A 25,896-nucleotide genomic window follows, 5' to 3' on the forward strand; every position below is an offset into this window, starting at 1 on the left:
ACCTACAGAACGATTTCCATTTGTTTCCTAATAAAATACTAAAGCCTCATACACACGGTTAGATTGTTGGCAGGGGATTGTCTGTTGACATACTGTTGTCCTAAAATCTTACCGTTGGACCAGACAGGGGTGTCCGCTTTCACCTCTACTGTAAGCACTGTGTGTTGAGCACCTGGCAGCGTCCATTCGTAGGAATCAAGACATCCGAGTTTTCCCCGGTCCTAGGAAAGGAGTTTAAACTGGCGTTGTTTGCAGATGATCTCATACTCACTCTTGCCCAACTGGCACGCAGAACTGGACACCTATAGGTCCCTCTCGGGTTACAAAACATAAATGCGACTAAATAAGAAACCCTCCTGATTAACACCCCAGTTGCTGAAGTCCAGCACCTTCAGCAGTGCTTCCCATATAACTGGAAAACATCAGCCCTGAAATACCTGGGAGTCCAGATCACCCCATCCTTTATCTCCCTATATCAGGCAAACTTCCCTCCATTGTTCCGCTCCATAAGAGACCTTATACAGAAGTGGAAAGTCCACCACATATCCCTCTTGGGGAGGGTGACCTCAGTGAAGATGACTATTCTTCCCAAACTCTTGTACCTGTTCCAGACTTTGCCTATCCCAGTATACAGCTAAGAAAGCTTCAAGTGGATCTGGTGCACTTTGTCTGAAATTATAAGAGGCATAGAATACCCCGCTCAGTCCTGCTGACTTCCCGCTCACATGGGGGACTGGCCTTCCCCGATTTAGTAAAATACTACCAAGGGACGCAACTACGTGCCCTGACTTCCTGGTTCCCTCAACGCTCATATAACAAATGGACGGAAATCGAAAAAATTTGGCTAGCACCCACCCATCCAAATAGTTTACTCTGGCGTGCGAGCGTGGAGGTAGACCCGGAGAGGCTTCCGGGATCCATGACTTTACTTAGATTACTTTGGCGTAAACTCTCCCGTGCCCATGGGCTCAGCTCCGAGAAGTCGCTGCTGACCTCTTTTCTCTATAACCCTGAGATGTCGGCTGGTCTCACTCACCAGATGTCTTTACCCTGGGCAACACGAAATTTGTTCCACTTTGGCCACCTGGTGGACCCTAGATCACGCAAATTACTTTCGTTTACCGAGCTTCTGAGAAAACATGACTTACCTCGCCAGGTGTGGCTATTTGCAGATACGGCACTATGCCTAATCTCTTGCCCCCAATCTCCAATTCTTAGCGCCATCCCCCTTCAATAGCATTATAATGGAGGGATCCGCACGCCGAGGTCTGATCTCTGACATTTACCGCATGCTCAATGCCTACTCCATTTCGAACCAGGGCAAGCATGCCTACATTCTTCGCTGGGAAAAAGTACTTGGAGAAATCATCCCGGAGGCAACGTGGCGGACAATCTGGTCTCAGGCAGCTAAAAGCTCCTTCTGCACACTCTACAAAGAGAATGCATATAAAATTCTCTACTTCTGGTACCTGACGCCAGATGTCCGCCATGCTATCTATCCCTCCTGCTCAGATAGGTGCTGGCGCTGTCAGAGATAAAGGCACCCTATACCATATATACTGGAACTGCCCTAAGATTTTGCCTTTCTGGACAAAGACTCAGTCCCTGCTATCTCGCCTCCTGGGGGTACTGGTCCCCATGTCCTAAAAACTATTCCTCCTAGGGGTTTCGCCCCTAAAAATTTCCAAATGGTCCAACAGATTGCTTAGACACATTCTAACAGCTGCAAGATGCCTGGTGGCCCTTCACTGGAAACAGTCCTCCCCACCCTCCCAGGTAGACCTGTATGCTAGAATTAAAGATATAGAACTTATGGAAAAAATGACAGCCAGGCTTCAAGACAGGCTGGACATGCACGACGAGGTCTGGGCGGAATGGCATAGACGGGAGGATCCGTCCTGAGCCGATGGTTGAGCCCCTACCCCTGACTTCCACCTCCTCCCTCTTGTCCTATCTCCCTAACCCTCTTCTCCTCCTCTCTATATCTCTTGTCTCTTCTCTTCTATCTCTATTTTTCTCTGGCCTAGTAATGGCCTATGGCAAATGCTACTTATTAATTGACAACACATGTGATGTAACTGCTTCATATACTTACAACATAATGTACTGTTTACTGTTCTTATACATGCACTGGCTTTCTTACTCTCTCAGTGCTATCTGTACACTACTGTGCTTGACTCATGTTCACATATTTGATGCTATGATCAATAAAAAATTGTTATTTGAAAAAAATCTTACTGTTAGTACGCTCCTTTTGACAATTGTTGTCCAATTTTCCGCCAAAAAATGTTGGATGACAGGCTAGTAAATATTCGGCGGACATCGGTTTGACGTCAGATTTTTGTATGGTCAGTACACAAATCCATCACACAAAAGTTGAAAGTAAAGGCATGCATGCTCCGAATCGAAGCTCGCCATACACAAAATTAGCAGAAGGGGCCCAATGGGTGACGCTCAAGAGCTGAAATTCCTCGTAGTACGTCACTACATTCGCGTTTGGCACGACAATTGTGTGCCGTTAGTATGCAAGACAAGATCCTGGCACACACCCTTTGGACAAAAATCAGACTCTCGGTTGGTCAACAATTGTATCGTGTGTACGAGGCTTTAGACGTTTTTTGACCCTGCAGTTTGACAGTATTATAAGCCCTGTTTAGTATGCAGAGTACTACAAGTATGCTGCAAGGTGGTAAGGGATTTATTAGGGCTGAAAATAAGTATTATTTTCATAATCGATTAGTTGGCTGATTTATTCTTTTGATCAGATAAAAACCTCTAAAAAAAAAAAAGTGCAGTGTATAACTTAGTTAATATGTAAACTTTAAATAAATACAATTTATTCTTGAACATCTATATGCAGTGGTAAATATAAATAACCAGCTTATATGGTTAGAGATATACAGTATCTCACATTTTTGTAAATATTTTATATCTTTTCATGTGACAATACTGGAGAAATGACACTTTGCTACAATGTAAAGGTGAGTGTACAGCTTGTATAACAGTGTCGATTTGCTGTCCCCTCAAAATAACTCAACACACAGTCATTAATGTCTAAACCTGGGCAACAAAAGTGAGTACACCCTTAAGTGAAAATGTCCACATTGGGCCCAATTGGCTATTTTCCCTCCCTGGTGTCATGTGACTCTTTAGTGTTACAAGGTCTCAGATGTGAATGAGGAGCAGGTGTGTTAAATTTGGTGTTATCGCTCTCACTCTCTTATACTGGTCGCTGGAAGTTCAACATGGCAGTGAACTCTGAGGATCTGAAAAAAAGAATTGTTGCTCTACATGAAGATGGCCTAGGCTATAAGAAGATTGCCAAGACCCTGAAACTGAGCTGCAGCACGGTGACCAAGACCATACAGCGGGTTAACAATACAAGTTCCACTCAGAACAGGCCTCCCCGTGGTCCACCAAAGAAGTTGAGTGCACATGCTCGGTGTCATATTCAGAGGTTGTCTTTGGAAATAGACGTATGAGTGCTGTCATCATTGCTGCAGAGGTTGAAGGGGTGGGGGGTCAGCCTGTCAGTGCTCAGACCACTCACCACACACTGCATCAAATCGGTGTGCATGGCTGTCGTCCCAGAAGGAAGCCTCTTCTAAAGATGATGCACAAGAAAGCCCGCAAACAGTTTGCTGAAGACAAGCAGACTAAGGACATACATTACTGGAACCATGTCCTGTGGTCTGATGAGACCAAGATAAACTCATTTGGTTCAGATGGTGTCAACTGGTGTGGCAGCAACCAGGTTGTGGGAGTGTCATAGTCTGGGGCTGCATGAGTGCTGCCGGTGTTCTATCGGATAGTGCCCTCCATTGAAAAGTGCGCAGTACTGAGGGGCACTCCAGCTGATTTGCTGATCATCTGGCCTGATGTAACCATGGAGCATTCACACATCGTAGGAGGCATCTCTCGATGGGAGATACCATTTCACGGGCACAATTGAAACCTATACAAACAGCGGAGGGAGACCATAGTTGTCAGATTGTGCCTCGCTGTTGCAGGGTGGCTTTACAGTGTGCTGATGGTCCGGTTTTGTCTGTGTTGCAGGGCGGGTTTGGTGTGTTGAACGGCTGGTTTTGCCTGTGTGATGCACAATCTGACAACTACGGTCTCCTTCCACTGTTTGTATAGGTCTCAATTGTGCCCATGAAATGGTATCTCCCGTAGAGAGATACCTCCTAATCAGCTGGAGTGCAATTCCATACTGCGCATGCGCGGGCACTATCCGATAGAACACCGTCACTGGGGAGCTACAGTTCATTGAGGGAACATGAATGCTAACATGTACTGTGACATACTGAAACAGAGCATGATCCCCTCCCTTCAGAGACTGGACTGCAGGGCAGTATTCCAACATAACGACCCCAAACACAGCTCAAAGATGACCACTGCCTTGCTAAAGAAGCTGAGAGTAAAGGTGATGGACTGGCCAAGCATGTCTCCAGACCTAAACCCTATTGAGCATCTGTGGGGCATCCTGAAACTGAAGGTGGAGGAGCGCAAGGTCCCTAACATCCACCATCTCCGTGATGTCGTCGTGGAGGAGTGGAAGAGGACTCCAGTGGCAAACTGTGAAGCTCTGGTGAACTCCATGCCAACAGGATTAAGGCAGTGCTGGAAAGTGATGTGGCCACACAAAATATTGACACTATGGGCCCAATTTGGACATTTTCACTTAGGGGTGTACTCACTTTTGTTGCCATCGGTTTAGACATTAATGGCTGTGTGTTGAGTTATTTTGAAGGGACAGCAAATTTATACTGTTATATAAGCTGTACACTCACTACTTTACATTGTAGAAAAGAGTCATTTCTTCAGTGTTGTCACATGAAAAGATGAAATAAAATGTTTACAAAAATGTGAGGGGTGTACTCACTTTTGTGAGATACTGTGTGTACGTGTGTGATAGATATATCTATCTATCTCTCGGTGTAAAAAATTGGTGTTACCAAAATATCCATACATATTTTGTCCGTATGCAATAATCTGTTATACAAGTAAAAAGTGCTGTGCAAAAAATCCATAAAAATTGTCCAATAAACCTTCAAGGTTTTTTAAAAAAAGTGGCACAGTGCTGTGCAAACAATATATAATGCAATCATTTTTTGTTAACCAATTAAGAAGTGCTATACAAAAAAAAAAAAATCCATAAAAGGTGTCCAATAAATCTTCAGGACTTTGCTACAGTGTTGAATATTGCTTGCACGTGTTCCCAATCTTCCAACGTGCTCCGCCACTTTTTCCACACCAGAGAACTTTCCAGATCTCCACGACCACCCACTACAGGTAAGTCTTGTATAGCATGTTGTTATAACAGGGTTCCCATTTCCCAATAGTTCTGATGATTCTCCGCTATCACTGGGGAATTGTTCCTCCTCTTGTACTTAAACCAGCAATCCTCTCGCATAGCTCATTAAGACATCACATGAAAAAGCAAAGGGAAATCTGCATAGTGTAAAACCCTAAATGTTTATATTAAAAAGCTCAATAAGCCTACTCTCATGTAGCAGTGCTACACCTTGCACCAAGGGGTATTTACAATTAAAACACTTTAAAATCCACTGCAGTGCAATCCTTGGTACATCAACTTTGTGTTGTATCATTCCGGGTGTAGTTTGCGTGATGGCCTCACACCGATATTGAGACCCTACGGGATGTGACACCATCATGTAAACTACACCCAGAAGTGACGTCTCATACACCTGGAGATCAGACCAGGAAGAAGCTAGCGAGAGTGGTAATGCATGATACAACACAAAGTTGATGTTTCGAGGATTGCACTGCAGTGGATTTTAAAGTGTTTTCATTGTAAATAAAATACGATTCCCCGGTGATAGTGGAGGAACATCAGAACAATTGGGAACCCCCTCATAATAACAGGCTATACTTGACTTACCTGTAGTGGGTGGTTGTGGCGGTCTGGTGTGCCAAAGGTTGTGGAGCACGTTTTTGGAAGATTGGGAACACGTATATTGCTTGCACAGCACTGTGGCACTTTTTAAAAGCCTTGAAGATTTATTGGACACTTTGTTTATGGATTTTTTTATTTTTTTTTGCACAGCAGCATAGCACTTTTTAATAGGATAACAACAAATTATTGCATTGTATATTTGCACACCACTGTAGCACTTTTTAAAACAAAACCTTGCAGATTTATTGAACACTTTTGTAAGGGTTTTTTTGCACAGCACTATAGCACTTTTTACTTGTATAATGGACAATATATTCATTGGTATATGGATATTTTGGTAACACAATTTTTTTTGTACTTGTGTGTGTGTGTGTGTGTGTGTGTGTGTGTGTGTGTGTGTGTGTGTGTGTGTGTGTGTATTATATATATATATTACCCCTTAAGTAATTTAGCTATTGATGCTACAGGTCAGAGCTGTATATAGATTGAAGGAGTATTGTGGTATCCCTTGCTATAGGGTTTGACATACAGCTGCTTTACTTGAACTTTAATTCCAGGGCTGTCATCTTGATCTTTTATGTTATCTGGATGATGCCAGGCATATCATTTTTTATTTATTTTTTCCAACTGGCGATTACTTTTGTAGTAAAAGCCATCCTAGCAGCTGTTTAGCCGCTGGATTGCTTTTGCGGGCAACGGGAGGATATGTCGATTACCCCAGACTCCCCCCCCCCCCCCCCCCCCTTTCGGCTGCCCTCCGGTGCCTCTCTGGGCTCTCCCATGCGATCAGGGAGTCGGAGATCTGCAGGTGGCGCCAGAAGGTCCCTGGCCATCTCTATGACCCCGGGAGGCCAGAAGCGATATTATGACTGCACTTCCAACTCTGGCAGATGTAAAACCCTGCCATTTTTTTTTTGCCAGGATTGACCTGGGCTGCAAGTAGTTAAATGTTTTATAAAATAAAGAATACTAAAGGGCACAAACTTACCATTAGGGGTAAAAACTTACAAACATGCAAAAATTGGCTGCAACTAAAATTAATTCTGCTTTACCTTTTAAGACCACCATTCAGTATGACCTTCCTGTACAGAACAGTAACCATATTCTTGTTCCCTTCTCTAGACTGATGACTTCTGCTCCATGCCCGCTTACTTCCGCTTCCTGACCATTATGGCGTTCCATGTGTTCCTTCAGGAGAAGGTTTGTAAATTTCATAAGTGATGGAGCTCGCTCAGAGCCTGGATCCTTCTCCTGAGCTCACATCTTGTCTTTTTCTATCACAGGTAGATCTGGCTGTACTGGAGGTGGGAATCGGTGGAGCTTATGACTGCACAAATATTATCAAGTAAGTAATGTTTGCTGACAAAATGTGCAAGATCACCTGTCTTCTGAAGAAGAGGTGATGGGATATGAAGTAGACTTCTACACATTTGGCAACTCCATGCATGCTTTTAATGACAATGGAAATAGGCTTAAAGTGGAATTCCAAACTAAACCCCAACTAAATGTAAAACTGCCCCCCCCCCCCCCAAACACTTATGCTGACTAACCTGTGAGAAAGATGTATATACTTTTCAAGCCGCTCCAGTCCAACCCCTTTATGTGTCAGCCAGTGGCAGCTGCAGTGGTGAGAGTGGTTGACAGTTGCTGGACAGCCTGGGAGCAGTGACATTACCCATAGGCTCCTATGGCCTGTCCATTGTTGGTACTCCCTCCTCTCCCCCGCAGCCGCTGTTGGCTGACACAGAGGAACTAGATCATGTGACAGGACTGGAGTGGCCTGAAAATATGGAAGTATATACATCTTTCTTACACAGGTTAGTCAGCGTAGGTGTTAGGACTGGGAAGCAATTTTAAAGGGGTTGTGAAACCTGTGTGCAGCAGCCCCCCTAATACTTCCCTGAGCCCCATATCTCTACCCAGCGATGTCCATGAGTGACTAAGCCATCTGGGACTTTCCTCCTGATTGGCTGAGACAGAGAGAGGGGGTAGGGCCGAATTGGGGCTCCATGTCTGAATGGACATACAGAGCTATGACTCGGCTTCAAGCAAGCTACTTGCTGTGGGGGCACTCAACAGGAGGCCAAAAGCTCAAGGCAGGGACCCGAGAAGAGGAGGATCTGGGCTGCTCTGTGCAAATCCACTGCACAGAGCAGGTAAATAGAACATGTTTATTTTTATATATAAAAAAAAAAAAAAAAAAAGACTTTACAATCACTTTAAGAGTAGTTATGCCTTGCCTGCAATTCCACTTTAAAGTGTGTGGTATCAAAACCATAAATGTACTCTATTGCAGTTTACTTGGAAGTGTTGGCTGCATTCGTTTTCTGTGTTTAGTTTTTTTTCCTTCCTTCATTTTCACCCGGTGATCTGGCCAGTAACACGCTTTCCTGTCTTAGGGTGGCTCCTCTACCTGTGTAGGAGCAATGGAGACACCCTTGGACAGTAGCTCTGTCTGAAGAGGGTAGTATTAAATGAACTAGTGGATTTAGACAGACTTTACATTTATTACAAACAAATTAACCACTTGCCCACCGTCGAATGACACAGGGATGGTACGGCTCTCGTTCTGGGTGGATGTCTTATGACAGTGCACCCGAACGGCGGCTCCCGACACCGATCTCTGTAAAGAGACGCTGACGCGGCTCTTTAACCATGTGAATTCAATATTCCAGTCGCACACGTTCCCGGGTAAACGGCATAGAGCATTAACGGGTGCTGTAACGATTACCAGTTGGGTTCTGGAAGCATCAAACAGAAGTACATCTTCGCCAGCACACCATGGATCAGCAGACAAGGTTGTCCAAAAAAGGTTTTTTAATCGAAAATGGTCACATCACAAGGGGGGTGCAACGTTTCGGGGCCGCGCAGGACCCCTTCGTCAGGCAAGTGATGGGGTGCACAGTGAAATACAACATATATATAGTGGTCACCAATAATGAGAACAACAAGTGCAGAGTGAGAGAATTAGTCCCCTCCCCTCCCATTGACGTCAATCTGACGTCAGAATCCCGCCAGGATCATTTAAAATTAATAGTTTGTATAGATACTGTATAATCATAACAATACTGGCAAGCCTACAATGATATAATACAATACCAAGTTGCGTAAGTAACTGTCATAAATCGTGTGCGATCGGCAAGGATTGTCAATTCCGCCCGCTCGGGGTACACTATTTTCTATGACCCAGCGACTGTCAGTCAGCTGGAGGTCCAGGGAGCCAATAGCATGGCGCCGCGTGTGTAGCGCATGCGCCCGGCTCGCTGGCAACCACTGGATACGAAGGACGCCTGGCAGTGGGGCCGCCGTCGTCACGGAAACCCGTGACGTGCGGCCGACGCCACGTATGGTAACCAAGGGGAGGAGGGAGCGAACGGGGAGAGGAGAGAGGGAAAAGGAAAAGCGATAAAGCGGGGAAGAGCAAGTGTAGGTGCTGAAAGAAATAGCGCGTAGGTGGGGAGTGAAGGAAAGAGATGCCATGACAAGAACAAAAGAATAAAGCAAAAAGGAAAGAAAAGTAAAATAGAACGGAATAGAGCGTATGAGAGCGACATGTCATAGCAAACATGTCAGGGTAAAAGAGGAAAAAAAACATACAGGGGGGGAAGGAAAGAAGAAGGGGAAAAAAAGTGGGGGAAAAAAAGGGGGGGGGGGGAGAAAAGAGAGGAAAAAATAAAATCAAATAGATGGAATATAGTGAATAAATCACAGTGTGCAAGGGAATATAGGACAAGTAACAGTGCGTAGGGCAGGGAACATTATTCAAAATAAAAAATAATAAAAATAAAAATAAAAAATAAAAATGAAAATAAAAAATAAGAAATAAAAAAATAATGAAATAAAAAAGGGAAAAGAAAAGGAAAGAGGGAGAAAAGGAAAAAAGCAGAAAGAAAAAGGAAGAGAGAAAAAAAGAAAGAAAGGAAAAAAGAAAGGAAAAAAAGGGGAAAAAAAAGGGAAAAAAGGAAAAAAGAGAAAAAAAGAAAAAGAAAAAAAGGAAAAAGGGAACAGAGGCAAAAAGGGGGGGAAAAAAAGGAAAAAAAAGGAAAATGAGGGGAAAAGAAAGGGGAAAAGGAAAAAAAGAGAAAAAAAGGGAAAAAGAAAAAAAGAAAAGGAAGAGAAAAAAAAGGGAAAAAAGGAAAAAAAGGAAAGAAGAAGAAAAAGGAAAAAAAGAAAAAAAGGGGAAAGAAGGATAAGGGAAATAACTGCAATACCGATTTTTGTGTATATGTGCTGAAATGCCCCTGTACATTATCATATGTGGGTAAGACTGTTGGCCCGTTTAAGAAAAGATTCCAGAAACATAGAAGCGACATCAGGGTCGCCCTGGCCAAAACCAAAAAGGGTGAACAGGCTGATCCCAACAAACCGGTGGCATTACACTTTGTAACAGCTAAACATCAAACACATGAGCTCCGTGGAATGGTGATTGAGCACATCAAACCTCCCCATAGAGGAGGGGACCGAAATCTGTTACTTCTCCGCCGTGAGGCCTACTGGATTTATACCTTGGGCACGGTACACCCTGGGGGACTCAATACTAACTTGTCGTTTACATGCTTTATTGATGAAAGATGATTGTCTCACATGCATGTTTTCTTTTCCATCCAGGATATGGTTATCAGTATGATGTAAAATGTGCAATCATGATATTGGTCTAGCAATTACTCATCGGATGTTTATTTACCTTGTATGTTTATATATACCTGGTACTACTCTCCCCTTTGGGGATCTTTTTCTGCTTTCTCATTTCTTTTATACATCTGGCATTTATCAGTGGTAATCATCCAGCGGGCACTCTGACCGTTTTTGGTTTTTGTATTATTGTATTTATGACAATGAGTCTGGTACCGTATTCCCAATTACAATTTTGGGCATTATTCAGCTAAACTACATTTACTGGGCATTATTTAGCCCTCGGGCTCCCGCTGGCAATCACATTTGATATCCCAGAGTCTTTCTTTCCCTTTTCTCCTCTCCTCTCTCCCCCGTTTCTCCCCCCACCCCTCTTTTCTCACCTTCTCCGCACTCCCCCCTTCTTCTTTCCTTCCCCCCCTGTATGTTTTTTTTTCCTCTTTTACCCTGACATGTTTGCTATGACATGTCGCTCTCATACGCTCTATTCCGTTCTATTTTACTTTTCTTTCCTTTTTGCTTTATTCTTTTGTTCTTGTCATGGCATCTCTTTCCTTCACTCCCCACCTACACGCTATTTCTTTCAGCACCTACACTTGCTCTTCCCCGCTTTATCGCTTTTCCTTTTCCCTCTCTCCTCTCCCCGTTCGCTCCCTCCTCCCCTTGGTTACCATACGTGGCGTCGGCCGCACGTCACGGGTTTCCGTGACGACGGCGGCCCCGCTGCCAGGCGTCCTTCGTATCCAGTGGTTGCCAGCGAGCCGGACGCATGCGCTACACACGCGGCGCCATGCTATTGGCTCCCTGGACCTCCAGCTGACTGACAGTCGCTGGGTCATAGAAAATAGTGTACCCCGAGCGGGCGGAATTGACAATCCTTGCCGATCGCACACGATTTATGACAGTTACTTACACAACTTGGTATTGTATTATATCATTGTAGGCTTGCAAGTATTGTTATGATTATACAGTATCTATACAAACTATTAATTTTAAATGATCCTGGCAGGATTCTGACGTCAGATTGACGTCAATGGGAGGGGAGGGGACTAATTCTCTCACTCTGCACTCGTTGTTCTCATTATTGGTGACCACTATATATATGTTGTATTTCACTGTGCACCCCATCACTTGCCTGACGAAGGGGTCCTGCGCGGCCCCGAAACGTTGCACCCCCCTTGTGATGTGACCATTTTCGATTAAAAAACCTTTTTTGGACAACCTTGTCTGCTGATCCATGGTGTGCTGGCAAAGATGTACTTCTCTTTAACCATGTGATCGGCTGTGTCCAATCACAGTCGGTCACATGTAAATACAAAAGTGCCGGTAATCGCCTCTCATCACCTCACACTGACGGAGTGTGTTTCGAGGAGAGCCGATCAGCGGCATCGCCTCGTAGGAGACAGCAAGACAGGCAATCAGGGCACTGATGATCAGTGCCTTGATTACAATAAAGTGCAATCAGTGCCCACCAGTACCAGAAATCAGTGCCCATTAGTGATGCCAGTCAGTGCTGCCTATCCATGGCATATTGGTGCCCATAAGTGCCACCTCATCAGCACACATCAGTCAAGGAGAAAAATTACTTATTTAAAAAATTTACTGACAGAAACTAAGAAACCTCATTTTATTTTTTTTATTAAAAAAAAAAAAAAAAACAGCAGTGATTAAATATCGCCAAAGTAAAGCTATATTTGTGTGACGAAAATGATAAAAATTTCACATGGTTACAGTGTAGCATGGCCGCGTAATTCAACACTGAAAAATGGCTTGGGCAGGAAGGGGGTCAAAGTGCCCAGTACTGAAGTGGTTAAAGCTTCACTCCAGAAAATGCCTTTTTGATCAGTTAGAGCAATGTGTTTTTTTGTTCTATTTAGGATAAAGGTTTTAGCCATAGTAATAAAAGCTGACCATTATAAGCACCCCTGTCAGTGATAAATGATTTGTCTCAACACACTCTAACTTCTGCTTTTGCTGTACTGTTTGGTTTGTTGATGGAAGTTGAAAAATAGCAGCAGGACCAACAGGTTAAAAAAAAAAAAAAAGTCAGAGAAGACTCAAAAAAACAAACTACTTTATCAGTGTTAGTGACAGACGGCAAGAAATATATATATATTTTTTTTTTTGCCTTTAGTATCATTTTATTCATGGGTACGGCATTCAGTAAAAATGGTTTATTATTCCAGTTCAAACAGTCCAATGAGATAAACGAAGTTAAATTATACTAAAAATTGTTTTATAATAAATCTGTTTTGGCAATCTTGGAGGAATAGGTAAATAGAGAGTAAGGTCCCATTCACTTTGGGTGATTAGTTGTGTGCCCTGTGCAGGGCCGTGTTTGCTGGCAAGGGGATTCAGAGGTGTTTCATGCATCCCTATGCTGGCAGTCCTATAGACTTCTATTGGGACACATGCTGCACAGACACAGCCGCTGTGTCCCAATATTACTTCTTTCCCTGAACTCAAAATGGGTGTGTTCTGAGCCATGCATGCGTATGGATGTCACACTGCGGCTGTGTCTGTGCAGCAGCAGGCAGGTCCCAGTAGACGTCTATGGGATTGCCAGCATGTGGACGAACATGCATGGAACACCTGTGCATGCCCTTTCCAGCAAATCACAGCCCTGAATGGGGCATTCACGTAAAAGAAGCCACAAAATATTTATCCTCGCTGAGGTTAAACATTTTGCCAGTGCTGATCATGTGACGAAAACCGGCAATTGGTTAGGTGATTTCTGCAGAAGGATCACTCCCTAGGACACACTTAACCCCTTCACCACCCCCTAGTGGTTAACCCCTTCACTGGCAGTGTCACACAGTAATCAATGCATTTTTATAGCACTGATCGCTGTAGAAAAGACAGTGGTCCCAAAATAGTGTAAAAAATGTCCGATGTGTCCGCCATAATGTCGCAGTCCCGATAAAAATCGCAGATCGCCGCCATTACTAATTTAAAAAAAAAATGAATAATAAAAATGCCATAAAACTATCCCCTATTTTGTAGACGCTATAAATTTTGCGCAAACCAATAAATATACGCTTATTGTTTTTTTTTTTTTTGTTTGTTTTTTTGTTTTTGTTTTTTTTTTTCCTAAAATATGTAGAAGAATACATATCGTCCTAAACTGAGGAAGAAAAATGTTTTTTTTTTTTATATACTTTGGGGGATATTTATTATAGCAAAAAGTAAAAAATATTGCTTTTTTTTTTTTCAAAATTGTCGCTCTTTTTTTGTTTATAGCGCAAAAAATAAAAACCGCAGAGGTGATCAAATACCACCAAAAGAAAGCTCTATTTATGGGGAAAAAAAGGACATCAATTTTGTTTGGGTGCAATGTCGCACGACCGCGCAAATGTCAGTAAAAGCGACACAGTGCCGAATCACAAAAAATGGCCCGGTCATGCAGCAGCCAAATCTTCCGGGGCTGAAGTGGTTAAACTTAACAGGCTATTTTGCCAAATACTTATCTAGGTCTCTTTTTAGATTTTTGATGGTTAAAAGATTAAAGTGTACTTTTTTTTTTTTTTTTTTGCAAGCCTAAGGTTTCAGGTTTTATTTACCCTGGATTAGTTGTCCAGTTATTAGTTAGCCAGTAGCTTGAACTTGGCATGTCATGGATTATGTCTGTTGTGGTAATAACTACTAATAAGCCATAATTTTACTTTGCCTTAACAGTTCATCAATTTCACATGCATTTTGATTTTTCCTTTTTGTTTTTCTTTCCTTTAGGAAACCCATTGTTTGTGGAATATCCTCGCTTGGTATTGACCACACAGCCATTCTGGGAGACACTATTGAGAAGATTGCCTGGCAAAAAGGGGGCATATTGAAGGTTGGGAATTGATGTATACTTGTGTTTTTCTGTCCGGCCAGCTATCTTTGTGGCATTATCACTACAACAGTTGTTGTTCACCTCGCAAGCTGCTGAGAGCCTGAGCCAACCGCTTCCGCCCCCTCCACAGCCCAACGCTCCAGTAAAAGTCACCAGCTCTCTATTCAGGGAGCTCTGAGAATCGAGCGATCGCCGTTGTTTGGTCGCTCAGTTCTCAGTCTTAGAGCTGGTGGGGGACAGATGCTGCATCCACCTAGGTAAGTATAATCTCCCCCCCTATAAAATTCCTATACTTTTTTACTTTTAAAGCTGAACTCCTGTCAGGTCTAAAAAAAAATATTCAAATGAATGCAGTTATGTATTCACACAGTGCTACAAATTGCGGTAATGTGGTAAAGCATGGGTCTTACCTGAACACATAGGTGTGCAGCCAGCTTAACTGTATAGGCAAGTAGATAAGTGTTTGGATCTGTCTCAGTAGAGGCCTACGGTAGTATCTTGTATAGCAGCACTTAGACTGTGAAATGGAGAGGCTGACTTAGAAGAAAGTTGGGTGTACCTTTGGTGCATTTGCTGACAGGAGGAGGGAGTAGAGTGATGTTGACAAGGGCATCCTTTTCATGGCGAGAAACTATGTCTTTCTTTTTCTTCTTTATAATTTTTTTTTTTGGGGGGGGGGGGGGTCAGGAAAGAACTGCAGAGATTTGCGCTGATCCCTTCTATTAAGAACGCTAGTTTCCTAGCTTCCATGCAGATTCTTTGTCTATCTCTGTTGCTGAGCTGGTAGAAGTATAGAAATAATAATAAAACAGAGTGCCCTGCATAGTGCAGATAAATCGCCTTTTAGTCGATAATAATGGAATAAAAATGCACTTGAAAAGGGACAGCCTGATCAGGGTATATAACCAGGCAATACAACTCCCATCAGATATCAGGCCACAATTAAAGGTGCGAAGAATCTCTTCACAAAATCTGACAGGGGGAGGTGCAATGGTAAATGTGCTGAAAAGGATGCCAGAGAGACAGAAGGTGAAAGAACAACTTGTCCAGATTGATAGTCGCTGAGTATGTAGTACTTCCACTGATATCCTTGAGAGTCCTGATGAAGGGGCGGGGCCCTGTAACGTGTAATTTACCATTGCATCCTATCTCTCCCTCTACTGTCTTTTGCAAAGAGATATTTCTGTACGTTTAATTGTGACCCAACATTTGATAGGAGTTGTCTAGTTATGTGCCATGATAGGTCATCACCTTGTAAGCACATTTTTTTTATTCAAATTTTTATCAGTTAACATGCAAATTATTTGCTCTATACAGTACCTGTATAGAGTACCTTGTGGTTATACACAAAGTTGGCGAGAATGCAGTCAGCCCTGGTGCCTGTGAAGCAAGGTATTTGAAAAATGTTATAAAAATAATGAATTCTGACACACTTGTACCACATGCTTTCTCCAAGTTTGTCACTCAAGTCAGTCACAACCAGGCATCTAACATTTACAAGAAGGCCAATGGAAGCTTATACAAGATGTGAATTTAAAGTAGAAGCTCACCCTAACACTAAAATCTCTACATCTACAGACATCCACAATCTAAGACTAACCTATCTAGCCCTGTAAAGAAGAAATCGCTATACATACCTTTTCTGAAGCGGCTCCGATCGCACGCTGAGCTGTCAGCGGTGCTTTCGCTCTGGAGGCCGCTGCAGAGGAGGTAGCTGACAACGGAAGCCCCATAGTAACTCTATGGGTGACGTCAATTCCTATTCATTTCACAGCCGTTGTCGGCCGTGTCCTCTACAGAGCTTCTGCCGCTGGAGACCGGACCTGCGCAGCTTCAAAAAATGTATGTATGCTAATTTCTTCTTTACAGGGCTAGGTAGGGTAGTGTTAGATTGTGGATGTCTTTAGATTTAGAGAGTTTAGTGTTAGGGTGAACTTCTACTTTAACAATTGGCCCATTTGCAGCAGAACTGTAGGCAAATGGATAAAATACATATAGGGAAATGTTTGGTTTGCCAATTTGTACCCATATGTGTGCCATACAGCACATCCAGGTTGGTGACCTGATATTTCTCTATTGCAGTTCTGCAATACAGATAAGCTGCTTCACAGCCTGTGGTTGAGCATCAATAGAGCAGTATCAGACAGACCTGGTTAGTCTGTTGCTGTTAATGCAACACTAAACTTTGGGTTTTAAAAAAAGGAAATTTTTATTCAAGTATTTGATCCGACTTCCTGTAAGAGGATGGCTACGTTTGTTTTCCATGGTCCTACTATATGTAAGAATTTAGCCACCCTCTCTTGCTTTCTCTTGAGACACCATGGACTATAAGATATGTAGTGTACATGACTGCAACTAACATGCACTGCTTGTTCCAAACAAACAGAAGTTAGGGGGAAAAGGATAGGTTTGGGTACTCACAGAGGAGTTACATAGTTACATTGTAGGTGAGGTTCAAAAAAGACACAAGTCCATCAAATCCAACCTATTTGTGTGTGATTATATGTCAGTATTACTTTGTATATCCCTGTATGTTGCGGTCATTCAGGTGCTTATCTAATAGTTTCTTGAAACTATCAATGCTCCCCTCTGAGACCACCGGCTTTTGAAGGGAATTCCACATCCTTGCCGCTCTTACAGTAAAGAACCCTCTATGTAGTTTAAGGTTAAACCTCTTTTCTTCTCATTTTAATGAGTGGCCACGAGTCTTATTAAACTCTCTTCTGCGAAAAAGTTTTATCCCTATTGTGGGGTCACCAGTACAGTATTTGTATATTGAAATCATATCCCCTCTCAAGCGTCTCTTATCCAGAGAGAATAAGTTCAGTGCTCACAACTTTTCCCCATAACTAATATCCTCCAGACCCTTTATTAGCTTTGTTGCCCTTCTTTGTACTCGCTCCATTTCCAGTACATCCTTCCTGAGGACTGGTACCCAGAACTGGACAGCATACTCCAGGTGCGGCCGGACCAGAGTCTTGTAGTGCGGGAGAATTATCGTTCCATCTCTGGAATGAATCCCCTTTTTTAAATGCATGCCAATATTCTGTTTGAAAGAAGGCAGAAAAACACAGTAAGAAGCAACTTCATGAAACTGGGCCATTAAGTAGTAAATGTGTGTGAATAATTTTTGAAGAATAAAGCTGGCCATACATTCGTTATTTTTTTTATTTAATTTTTTTCGATTGATGGAATCCCCTACAAGTGAGATTGATGTGGGAATCCTGCCCACTGAATTGTGTTCTGACAGCAAGACTCCTCCGTTACCCAAATACACCGATGGAACACAATTTTCCAGCAAGCCTGTTTGTGAGAAGTCGGTCATTAGATCGACTTTTCACAAATGGGAACGGCTACAGATGGCCAGTCCCTGCTGAAATGGTCGACTTTTGATCCATCTATGGCCACCTTAAAGTGAAATTAAAGCTTTGTTTAACAATAAATAAACATGTTATACTTGCCTGCTCTGTGCAGTGGTTTTGCACTGAGAAGCTCTAATACTCTTCTTTTCGGGTCCCCTGCTGGTGCTCCTCCCCCTCCAGCAGTGCCCCCAGAGAAAGCTGTGCGTCCATAAGACATAGAGCCGTGGCTCCCCCCAACCCCCCCCCCGTGGCTCACTGGCAAAAATGCATGAAGGTAAAAAGCCTTCAGCCTTTAGAACCACTTTAAAGAGTAACTCCAGCTTTTGCTCCTTAAAACAGATGCATTGTGTATGTGTCAATCCCAGCCACACTGTCAGTTATAACTTCCCTCCTTTAGCTGTATACAGCAGGTTTCTGTGTCTGTGATGTTACTCCTCCTCCTGGCTGAATTTCAAAGTTCTCTGACTGCCTGCTTACTTCCTTTTCCAGTTCTCATACTAAATGTCCCATGATCCTTTGAGCTTCAGGGCGGGCTATGGTGGGTCACTTGTACCAGTTCTGACAGTTGATGTGGTTGGGTCTAAGGGTTACTGTGGGTGTTTTTGGGCCTTCATGCGGGCGGTGAAAGGTGTAAATGCATCGTACCTCCTCCTGTGTCATTCCTGTCTTGCAGCATAACAAAGAATAATGGCTTACTGCAAGACTACAGAGGAAGGGCTCAGTTCACAGAGGGCAGGGCTCTGGGAGGGTGGGATCAGAGGGGCGAGACTCTTCCTGTTCACGCTGGTTGGCATATTTAACTGGGCAGCATTGAATTCTAATTGTGATCCTTCCAATCCTGTCCAGCAGCACAATAGCTTTCAGAACAGGCTGTGTATATTATATAAAGGGGTTTCCTTCTTGAATAAAGCTGGTATCTGTGAGGCAGGACTTGGGAAGTTTGGACTCTTCCTGTAGGTGTGACTGGATGGGATTGAATGCTAATTGGGATGTATTCAATCCCACCCACCATCAGAGCTGTCAAGGAAGTTACATAATTTGCAGAGTGAAAGACTACAAAGGGGGGTGTGTTCTAGACTCTAGCTGCTACAGGAATTGGCTGCGGAAGGGGACAGAGTCTATCAGCAGGATATACAGAGTGTCACGTGATACAAAGCCACAACTAAACCCAGAATATCAGGGGATCTGCAGACAGCAGAGCAGCATGGTACAGAAGTATGATCTGTGCTGAGATTGATCGTTCCATTCAGTTCTGTGAAAAGAAAGTTGGAGTTCAGATTTAAGGGTATTTTTTAGTGTCACTTTAAAAAGCTTGTGTTTTGTTTGTGAATGACTTCTCCCTTCTTCTCTTTAGAGAAATAACTTTAGTTTCATGATAAATGGGACAAAATAATGTCTTGTCAGATAAAAAATTTTATAAATCACTTTGATTTTGGAAAATGGGCTTTATTGGTACTTGTACTTGTGCTTTTTTGTTAGACAGGGACTCTTTTGTAACTTGGGTTTGTTGTCTTTCAGCCGGGTGTTCCAGGATTTACTGTCCCTCAGCCTGCCAGTCCTCTACAGGTGCTAATAAATAGAGCAAAGGAGATCGGAGTAAGTTTCTGTTCTGTACATCTGCCTGATTGGCCTGATTTGCACAGTTGCTCACTAATGCTGTTCGTCTTCCAGTGCCCTTTATACATGTGCCCAGATATAGCGGAATATGAGGAGGAGGGGAAGTCTCTTCATCTGGGTTTGGCTGGAGATCATCAGAAATTAAATGCATCCCTGGCACTACAGTTGGCACAGATGTGGCTTCAGCAAAGAGGATGCAAAGGTAAAATACATTAAAATGTACAGCAAGCGTTCCGCATCAGGGGCAAAGAATATATTGAAGATTATGGGTTCGTATTGAAAGATGCTTTACTTGATTGTTGTAATTTTAGGTAAAATGTGTCGCTGAGGTATTTATCTTTCCAAAAAAAAAAAAGTACATTTCCTACTACTGACACGGGGGCACTTCATATTCATTACAGCTTGGGTTATCCTGCCACCTTCAGGTTAAAAAAACACTGATCAAAAAAAGGTAGTTAGCCCCTACACTGGCATAACCCTTCTCAGCTCAGCATCCCTGTATCCTGACTACCAGATTCCAAATCTGACTGCTGCTGCAGGGAAAAAGAACTCCCCAACACTCAGGAAAAAGGGGGTCTGCTTGGCTACACGTTGCACCCTAAATATGGGAGTTGGCATTTAAGGAAAAGTGCAAGTGATGTTTTAGACCTTGATATCACATGCACCTAGGATGCATTTATGTTGGTAAATCCCAATTGAGCCACATATTGGGTATCGCCACAAATGTCAGACTGTGAGGAATAACACTAGGGCTATCCTTTGATGTTAAGCCTGGTGAGCTGTAGAAATGTTTAAAGTGTTGGCTACGTAACAGTACCACTGACTGTTGTTGCTTTGGGGGTGCTCGTAGCTTTGGTATCCATTTACCCAACCCAAACTTATTTTTTATATTTTACAAAAAAATTGTGTGCACCAAAATTTTTATTCATTTTTTACTATTTTTTTATTTACATTTTTTAATGTGTGATTTAAGTATTAAAAATCATTATACCAAAAAAAAAAAGAGCAGTGAAAGGGTTAAATCCTGGCCGATGTAAAACCATTTTGTATGATGTTTCTTTTAGGGTTTGGAGAAACAAAAATTCCCAGTCTGAAGCTTCCTTTAGTAAAGTGGCCGCTTTCCTTGGCATCAGCTTTCCGTCCCAGTCTTCCAATGGTCAAAGGTAAGACGTGTAAGATAACAAACATGGGCTGCCATGACTCTCCTGTGTATTTGTATACAAGGGGAAAAGTGAAAATAGGATTTTCTTGGAGTCCATTGAGGGGAACAGGGCTTATTCCTTTTGTGACTGTAGGCTAATTCAGGATAACAAAAGAAAATATAGGAACAAGAGGTTCTAAACCTGCGCAAACCAGTAACAAAAAAACAAACCACAATAAAGAGCTGCGTGTTGTGAAGTGTAAAAAAACACTTAATCATTCATTTAACGTGAAAAAGAAACAAAGGAACCGCGCTCTTATATCATAAATTACATATCCTAAATCACCATAGTGAATAAATCTTAATTGAAATGATAAAAATACATAAAAAATGTATATGTCCATGTATAGATCCCACACGTGAATAAACATCTTCAGTGAGTATAGGAAAAGGTTCCTCTACACCCGCATGCAGACTGCACTCACCAGACTTAATTGACCCCGATTACAGGGAGTCAATTTGCGCATATGGGAAAATCCAAGATGTCGTACATGAGGTCACAGAAGTGGATCCAAACCGCTGCTGGCTCTCCATTCAGTGTGTGTGTGTATGTATATATGTGTATATAACACATAATAAAGGGACACGTTCTCCAATGCAAATATACTTTACTGAATCTTCAGGTCATCAATATATCAGATCATGTACATCAATAGCAGCTACTGTATACACTGTATTTTGTGTGCACAAAGCCATATAGCCTGAGGAAGAGCAGGGATGCTCACAACTGTATACAGTAGCTGCTATTGATGTACCTGATCTGATATATTGATGAACTGAAGATTCAGTAAAGTATATTTGCATTGGAGAACGTCACCTCCCGCTACTAGCAATGCCTCAGTTTTGTAGCAAGCAGTACAAAGCGCATGATCCTAAACCCAGAGGGGTTGAACCTGGGTGCCTCAATGGACTAATGAATATTTTATAATGGGTACAGAAGTGCTATTTTCTTTCTTGTCCATTAAGGGACACAGGAAGTCTTTAACCTTCAAGACATCTGGAAACAGTCCAACTAAGGGGTGGTCAACACGGCAAACAAGCGCTAACAGTTCAAAAATACAAAGGGGAACTAGTTTTTGCCTGCAGCTCAAAGAGATGCCTAAAGAACTTTATGCCCTACACTGGTGTCAGATAACATAGCAGAGTCCACCTGGTAGCATTTAGAGAATACCTGAACAGAGGACCAAAACCTGAGAAACCATTGCTCGATGCCAAAATTTCCATAGTGGCGCTCTCGGACCGAGTAGTAGCCTTGGTTTGCCTAAGACACTTGGAGGTGGTGGAATGAGAAGCTGTTGCATCCTTTACAGACTGATTCCTCAAAGGCCAATCCATCAAAGACTAAACTGATCCAGAATCACACAAGCTATGAGTAAGCGCTCTGTAAGAGCGTGAAACGTGTTAGCGGCTAAGCTGTATTGCTCCAGTGGTGTCATGTACTGATTTTATGCCACGTTTTGAATAAAGAAGATTTTATCTGCTCATCCCTGTGTGCGGCTGTCCAGATCTTTCCTGCACGAATATAATTGCATCAGCAACTGCCAGCACTTGGGACTCTCACCCTTTTGCACAGTGGAAGATAGGAGACTTCAGCCTGGTTTGCCTGGAGCGGTGGTAACTATATCTGTCTGATCTAGAATCACAGTTTCTGCAACTGATGGCTTGGAAGCTGAGAACGCCAATGGCAGATTAAATGTAGAATCTGCAGGAAAAAATATGAGACCAAACTTTGTGCTTACAACTGGCAAATAACTGAGTAATTTTGGTCAGTAAGAAACCTTAGCTAAGGGGAGAATGCCCCGTCACACCTGTTGGAGTCAATGAGAACAGACTTTAACCACTTGTGGACAGGCGGCCCACAAAGGCAAAGTGACGTACCTGTACATTGCTGCCTGTTTCTGGGTTTAGGGCGTGTCCATCCACCGACTCCCACTGTGGTTATACACAGTGGGAGTCTGTCAGCAAGTCCCGTCCAATGATTCATGGGTGGGACCTGCTGACTGGCTGTGTACAATCACAGCCCAGAGCCACAGAGGAAAATAAAAAGATCTGTAGTAAAAAGTAGAGCACATAACACATTTTTAGGCACATGTTCAACCCCTTCGTCGCCCTAGATGTTATCCCCTTCCCAGCCAGTGTAACTAGTACAGTGACCGTGTATATTAGCACTGGTGATGTCAGTTAGTTTTAGATGGCCGCCACGCTATTGCAGTCCTATTATAAGTTGCTAATCATCGCTATTAATAGCATAAAAATAAAAAAAATTCCAGTATATATACCATAGTTTGTACACTCTATACCTTTCACACAAACCAATCAGTATGCACTTATTGGGTTGTGTTTTATATATATATATATATATATATATATATATTTTATTGGATATGTTTTGTAGCAGAAAGTAAAAATATATATATATATATATATATATATATATATATATATATATATATATATATATATATATATATATATTATTTTTTTCAAACTTTTTAGTCTTCTTTTTTCATTTGTATCACAAAAAATAAAAACCCAATGGTGATCAAATACCACCAAAAGAAAGCTCTGTGTGAAAAAAAATGATATAAATTTTGTTTGGGTACAGCATTTGCATGACCACACAATTGGCAGTTACCGCCGGTTCACATTAGAAGCGGCACGACTTGCAGGTCGCCTCACCGAGGCGACCTGCACACGACTGCCGCGGCGACTTACAAGACGACTTCTGTATAGAAGTCTATGCAAGTCGCCCCCAAAGTAGTACAGGAACCTTTCTTCTAAGTCGGAGCGACTTGCGTCGCTCCGATTAGAACGGTTCCATTGTACAGAACGGGAGGCGACTTGTCAGGCGGCTAGGTCGCCTGACAAGTCGCCCCCGTGTGAACCGGCTCTTAAAGTAACGCAGTGCTAAATAACAAAATAAATCACCTGGTCCTGGGGGGGGGGGGGGGGGGGGGGGCGTGTAAAACCTTCTGGATGTCAAGTGGTTAAGATAGGAGAATAATATGATTCCAGGCTGCAACCATTGGCACCCTCATAAGATGTGCTGCATGGGCTCCCCAGATTTGTTAGTAAAACGTTATTTGGGGGCCTCCACAGCAGTAGGACTAGCGTTCCCTTTCCACCCCTTCTCCGGTGTTGAGACTGGATGAGCACATAACAGTCCACCAACCGGATGATGCTGGCGCTCAGACCCACAAGGTTAACCCCTTCATGGAAAAACTGGTGGAAATGGGAATATAGGTGCCCAGTGACCTAAATTTATTTAGCTCTCTGTATTTGGCCTGACCTGCCTACTCACTGAATGTGTAGAGACAGTAAGTGCTGAGGCAGTTCCAATGGTGTAAGACCTGAAATCTGCCCTGCAGCTACCTCTTTCCAGAACAGAGTTTGGAAAGTGCCCCACATGAAACCCAAGGCCAGAAGGTCCCTTGCGGCTATCCTCACACTTCCAGTTCCACTTCGAAGAGACAACATTCCAGCAGCAAAGTAGAGAAGATTAAAGAAATTGAGGAAAAAATTTCTAGTAAAAAATAATTTAGTTTTAATACTGCACTGATGTAGAAAAGATGTCCAACTCCCTACAACACTGGCTTTTGTTTCCCAGTATCCAATCCTTCTGTAGTCAGCAGTATAGCCTGAAGGTTAAAGACTCCCTGTGTCCCTCAGTGGACAAAAAAATTTAATATTGATTGCCTAAAGGAAGAGCAACTTTATTCAGCCTTAAGGCCTTAGTCAAAAATGTACAGTACTTAGAACTTTCAACAACATTAAAGCATCTTCTCCTGTGTGACAGTTTTCGGCCATCTTTATTGACCGGCATAGGATGACATCACACCTGCACATGTGTAGGAGCTAGTCATTCTGGCACTCAGGCATTGGAAAGCCGATGTAACCTGAGTTGCACAGGCGCAGCTTAGTTTACAGCCTGGGGATCGTGTGAGCAGGCAAGTCTTGATGGACTTGATGGACTTGTGTCTTTTTTCAACCTCACCTACTATGTAACTACAGTGGGGCAAAAAAGTATTTAGTCAGCCACCAATTGTGCAAGTTCTCCCACTTAAAAAGATGAGAGAGGCCTGTAATTGTCATCATAGGTATACCTCAACTATGAGAGACAAAATGTGGAAACAAATCCACAAAATCACATGGTTATGTTGGAAAATGGTGGAAAATAAGTATTTGGTCACCTACAAACAAGCAAGATTTCTGGCTCTCACAGACCTGTATCTTCTTCTTTAAGGCTCCTTTCACACTGAGGCGCTTTGCATGCGCTAAAGTGCTAAAAATAGTGCCTGCAAAGCACCCCGAAAGAGCTGCTCAATGCACTCCAATGTGAAAGCCCCAATGGGACAGCGCTGCAAAGCGACGCTGCAGCGGCGTTTTGCGGGCGGTTTTAACCCTTTTTCGCCGCTAAAACGACAATAAAGCGGTGCTATATTTAGCGCCGCTGTGCCGCCAGCGCCCGCACGCCTCAGTGTGAAAGTAGCCTAAGAGGCTCCCCTGTCCTCCACTCATTACCTGAATTAATGGCACCTGTTTGAAATTGTTATCAGTATAAAAGACACCTGTCCACAACCTCAAACAGTCACACTCCAAACTCCACTATGGTGAAGACCAAAGAGCTGTCGAAGGACACCAGAAACAAAATTGTAGACCTGCACCAGGCTGGGAAGACTGAATCTGCAATAGGCAAGCAGCTTGATGTGAAGAAATCAGCTGTGGGAGCAATAATTAGAAAATGGAAGACATACAAGACCACTGATAATCTCCCTCGATCTGGGGCTCCATGCAAGATCTCACCCCATGGGGTCAAAATGATCACAAGAACGGTGAGCAAAAATCCCAGAACCACACGGGGGGACCTAGTAACTGACCTGCAGAGAGCTGGGACCAATGTAACAAAAGCTACCATCAGTAACACACTACGCCGCCAGGGACTCAGATCCTGCAGTGCCAGACGTGTCCCCCTGCTTAAGCCAGTACATGTCCGGGCCAGTCTGAGGTTTGCTAGAGAGCATTTGGATGATCCAGAATAGGATTAGGAGAATGTCATATGGTCAGATGAAACCAAAGTAGAACTGTTTGGCAGAAACACAACTCATCGTGTTTGGAGTAGAGAGAATGCTGAGTTGCAACCAAAGAACTCCATACATAATGTGAAGCATGGGGGTATCAACATCATGCTTTGGGGCTGTTTCTCTGTAAAGGGAACAGGACGACTGATCCCTGTACATGAAAGAATGAATGGGGCCATGTATCGTGAGATTTTGAGTGCCCATAAGCAAGGGCATTGAAGATAAAACGTGGCTGGGTCTTTCAGCATGACAAT

General features: G+C 43.0%; 1 protein-coding gene across 3 annotated transcripts in view; it reads left to right on the top strand.

Moving 5' to 3' along the window:
* Positions 1-25,896, top strand: part of FPGS (folylpolyglutamate synthase) — a 120,811-nt gene that overhangs the window by 80,114 nt on the left and 14,801 nt on the right. For all 3 annotated transcript variants that reach the window (XM_073600453.1, XM_073600454.1, XM_073600455.1), the window contains exons 6-11: positions 7,043-7,120; positions 7,204-7,265; positions 14,282-14,384; positions 19,265-19,342; positions 19,418-19,565; positions 20,428-20,526. In XM_073600453.1, coding sequence (XP_073456554.1) covers positions 7,043-7,120; positions 7,204-7,265; positions 14,282-14,384; positions 19,265-19,342; positions 19,418-19,565; positions 20,428-20,526 — 568 coding nt within the window. The remainder of the gene's footprint in view (positions 1-7,042; positions 7,121-7,203; positions 7,266-14,281; positions 14,385-19,264; positions 19,343-19,417; positions 19,566-20,427; positions 20,527-25,896) is intronic.

Source organism: Aquarana catesbeiana, linkage group LG09 (genome assembly GCF_042186555.1).
Source record: "Aquarana catesbeiana isolate 2022-GZ linkage group LG09, ASM4218655v1, whole genome shotgun sequence".
NCBI lineage: Eukaryota > Metazoa > Chordata > Amphibia > Anura > Ranidae > Aquarana > Aquarana catesbeiana.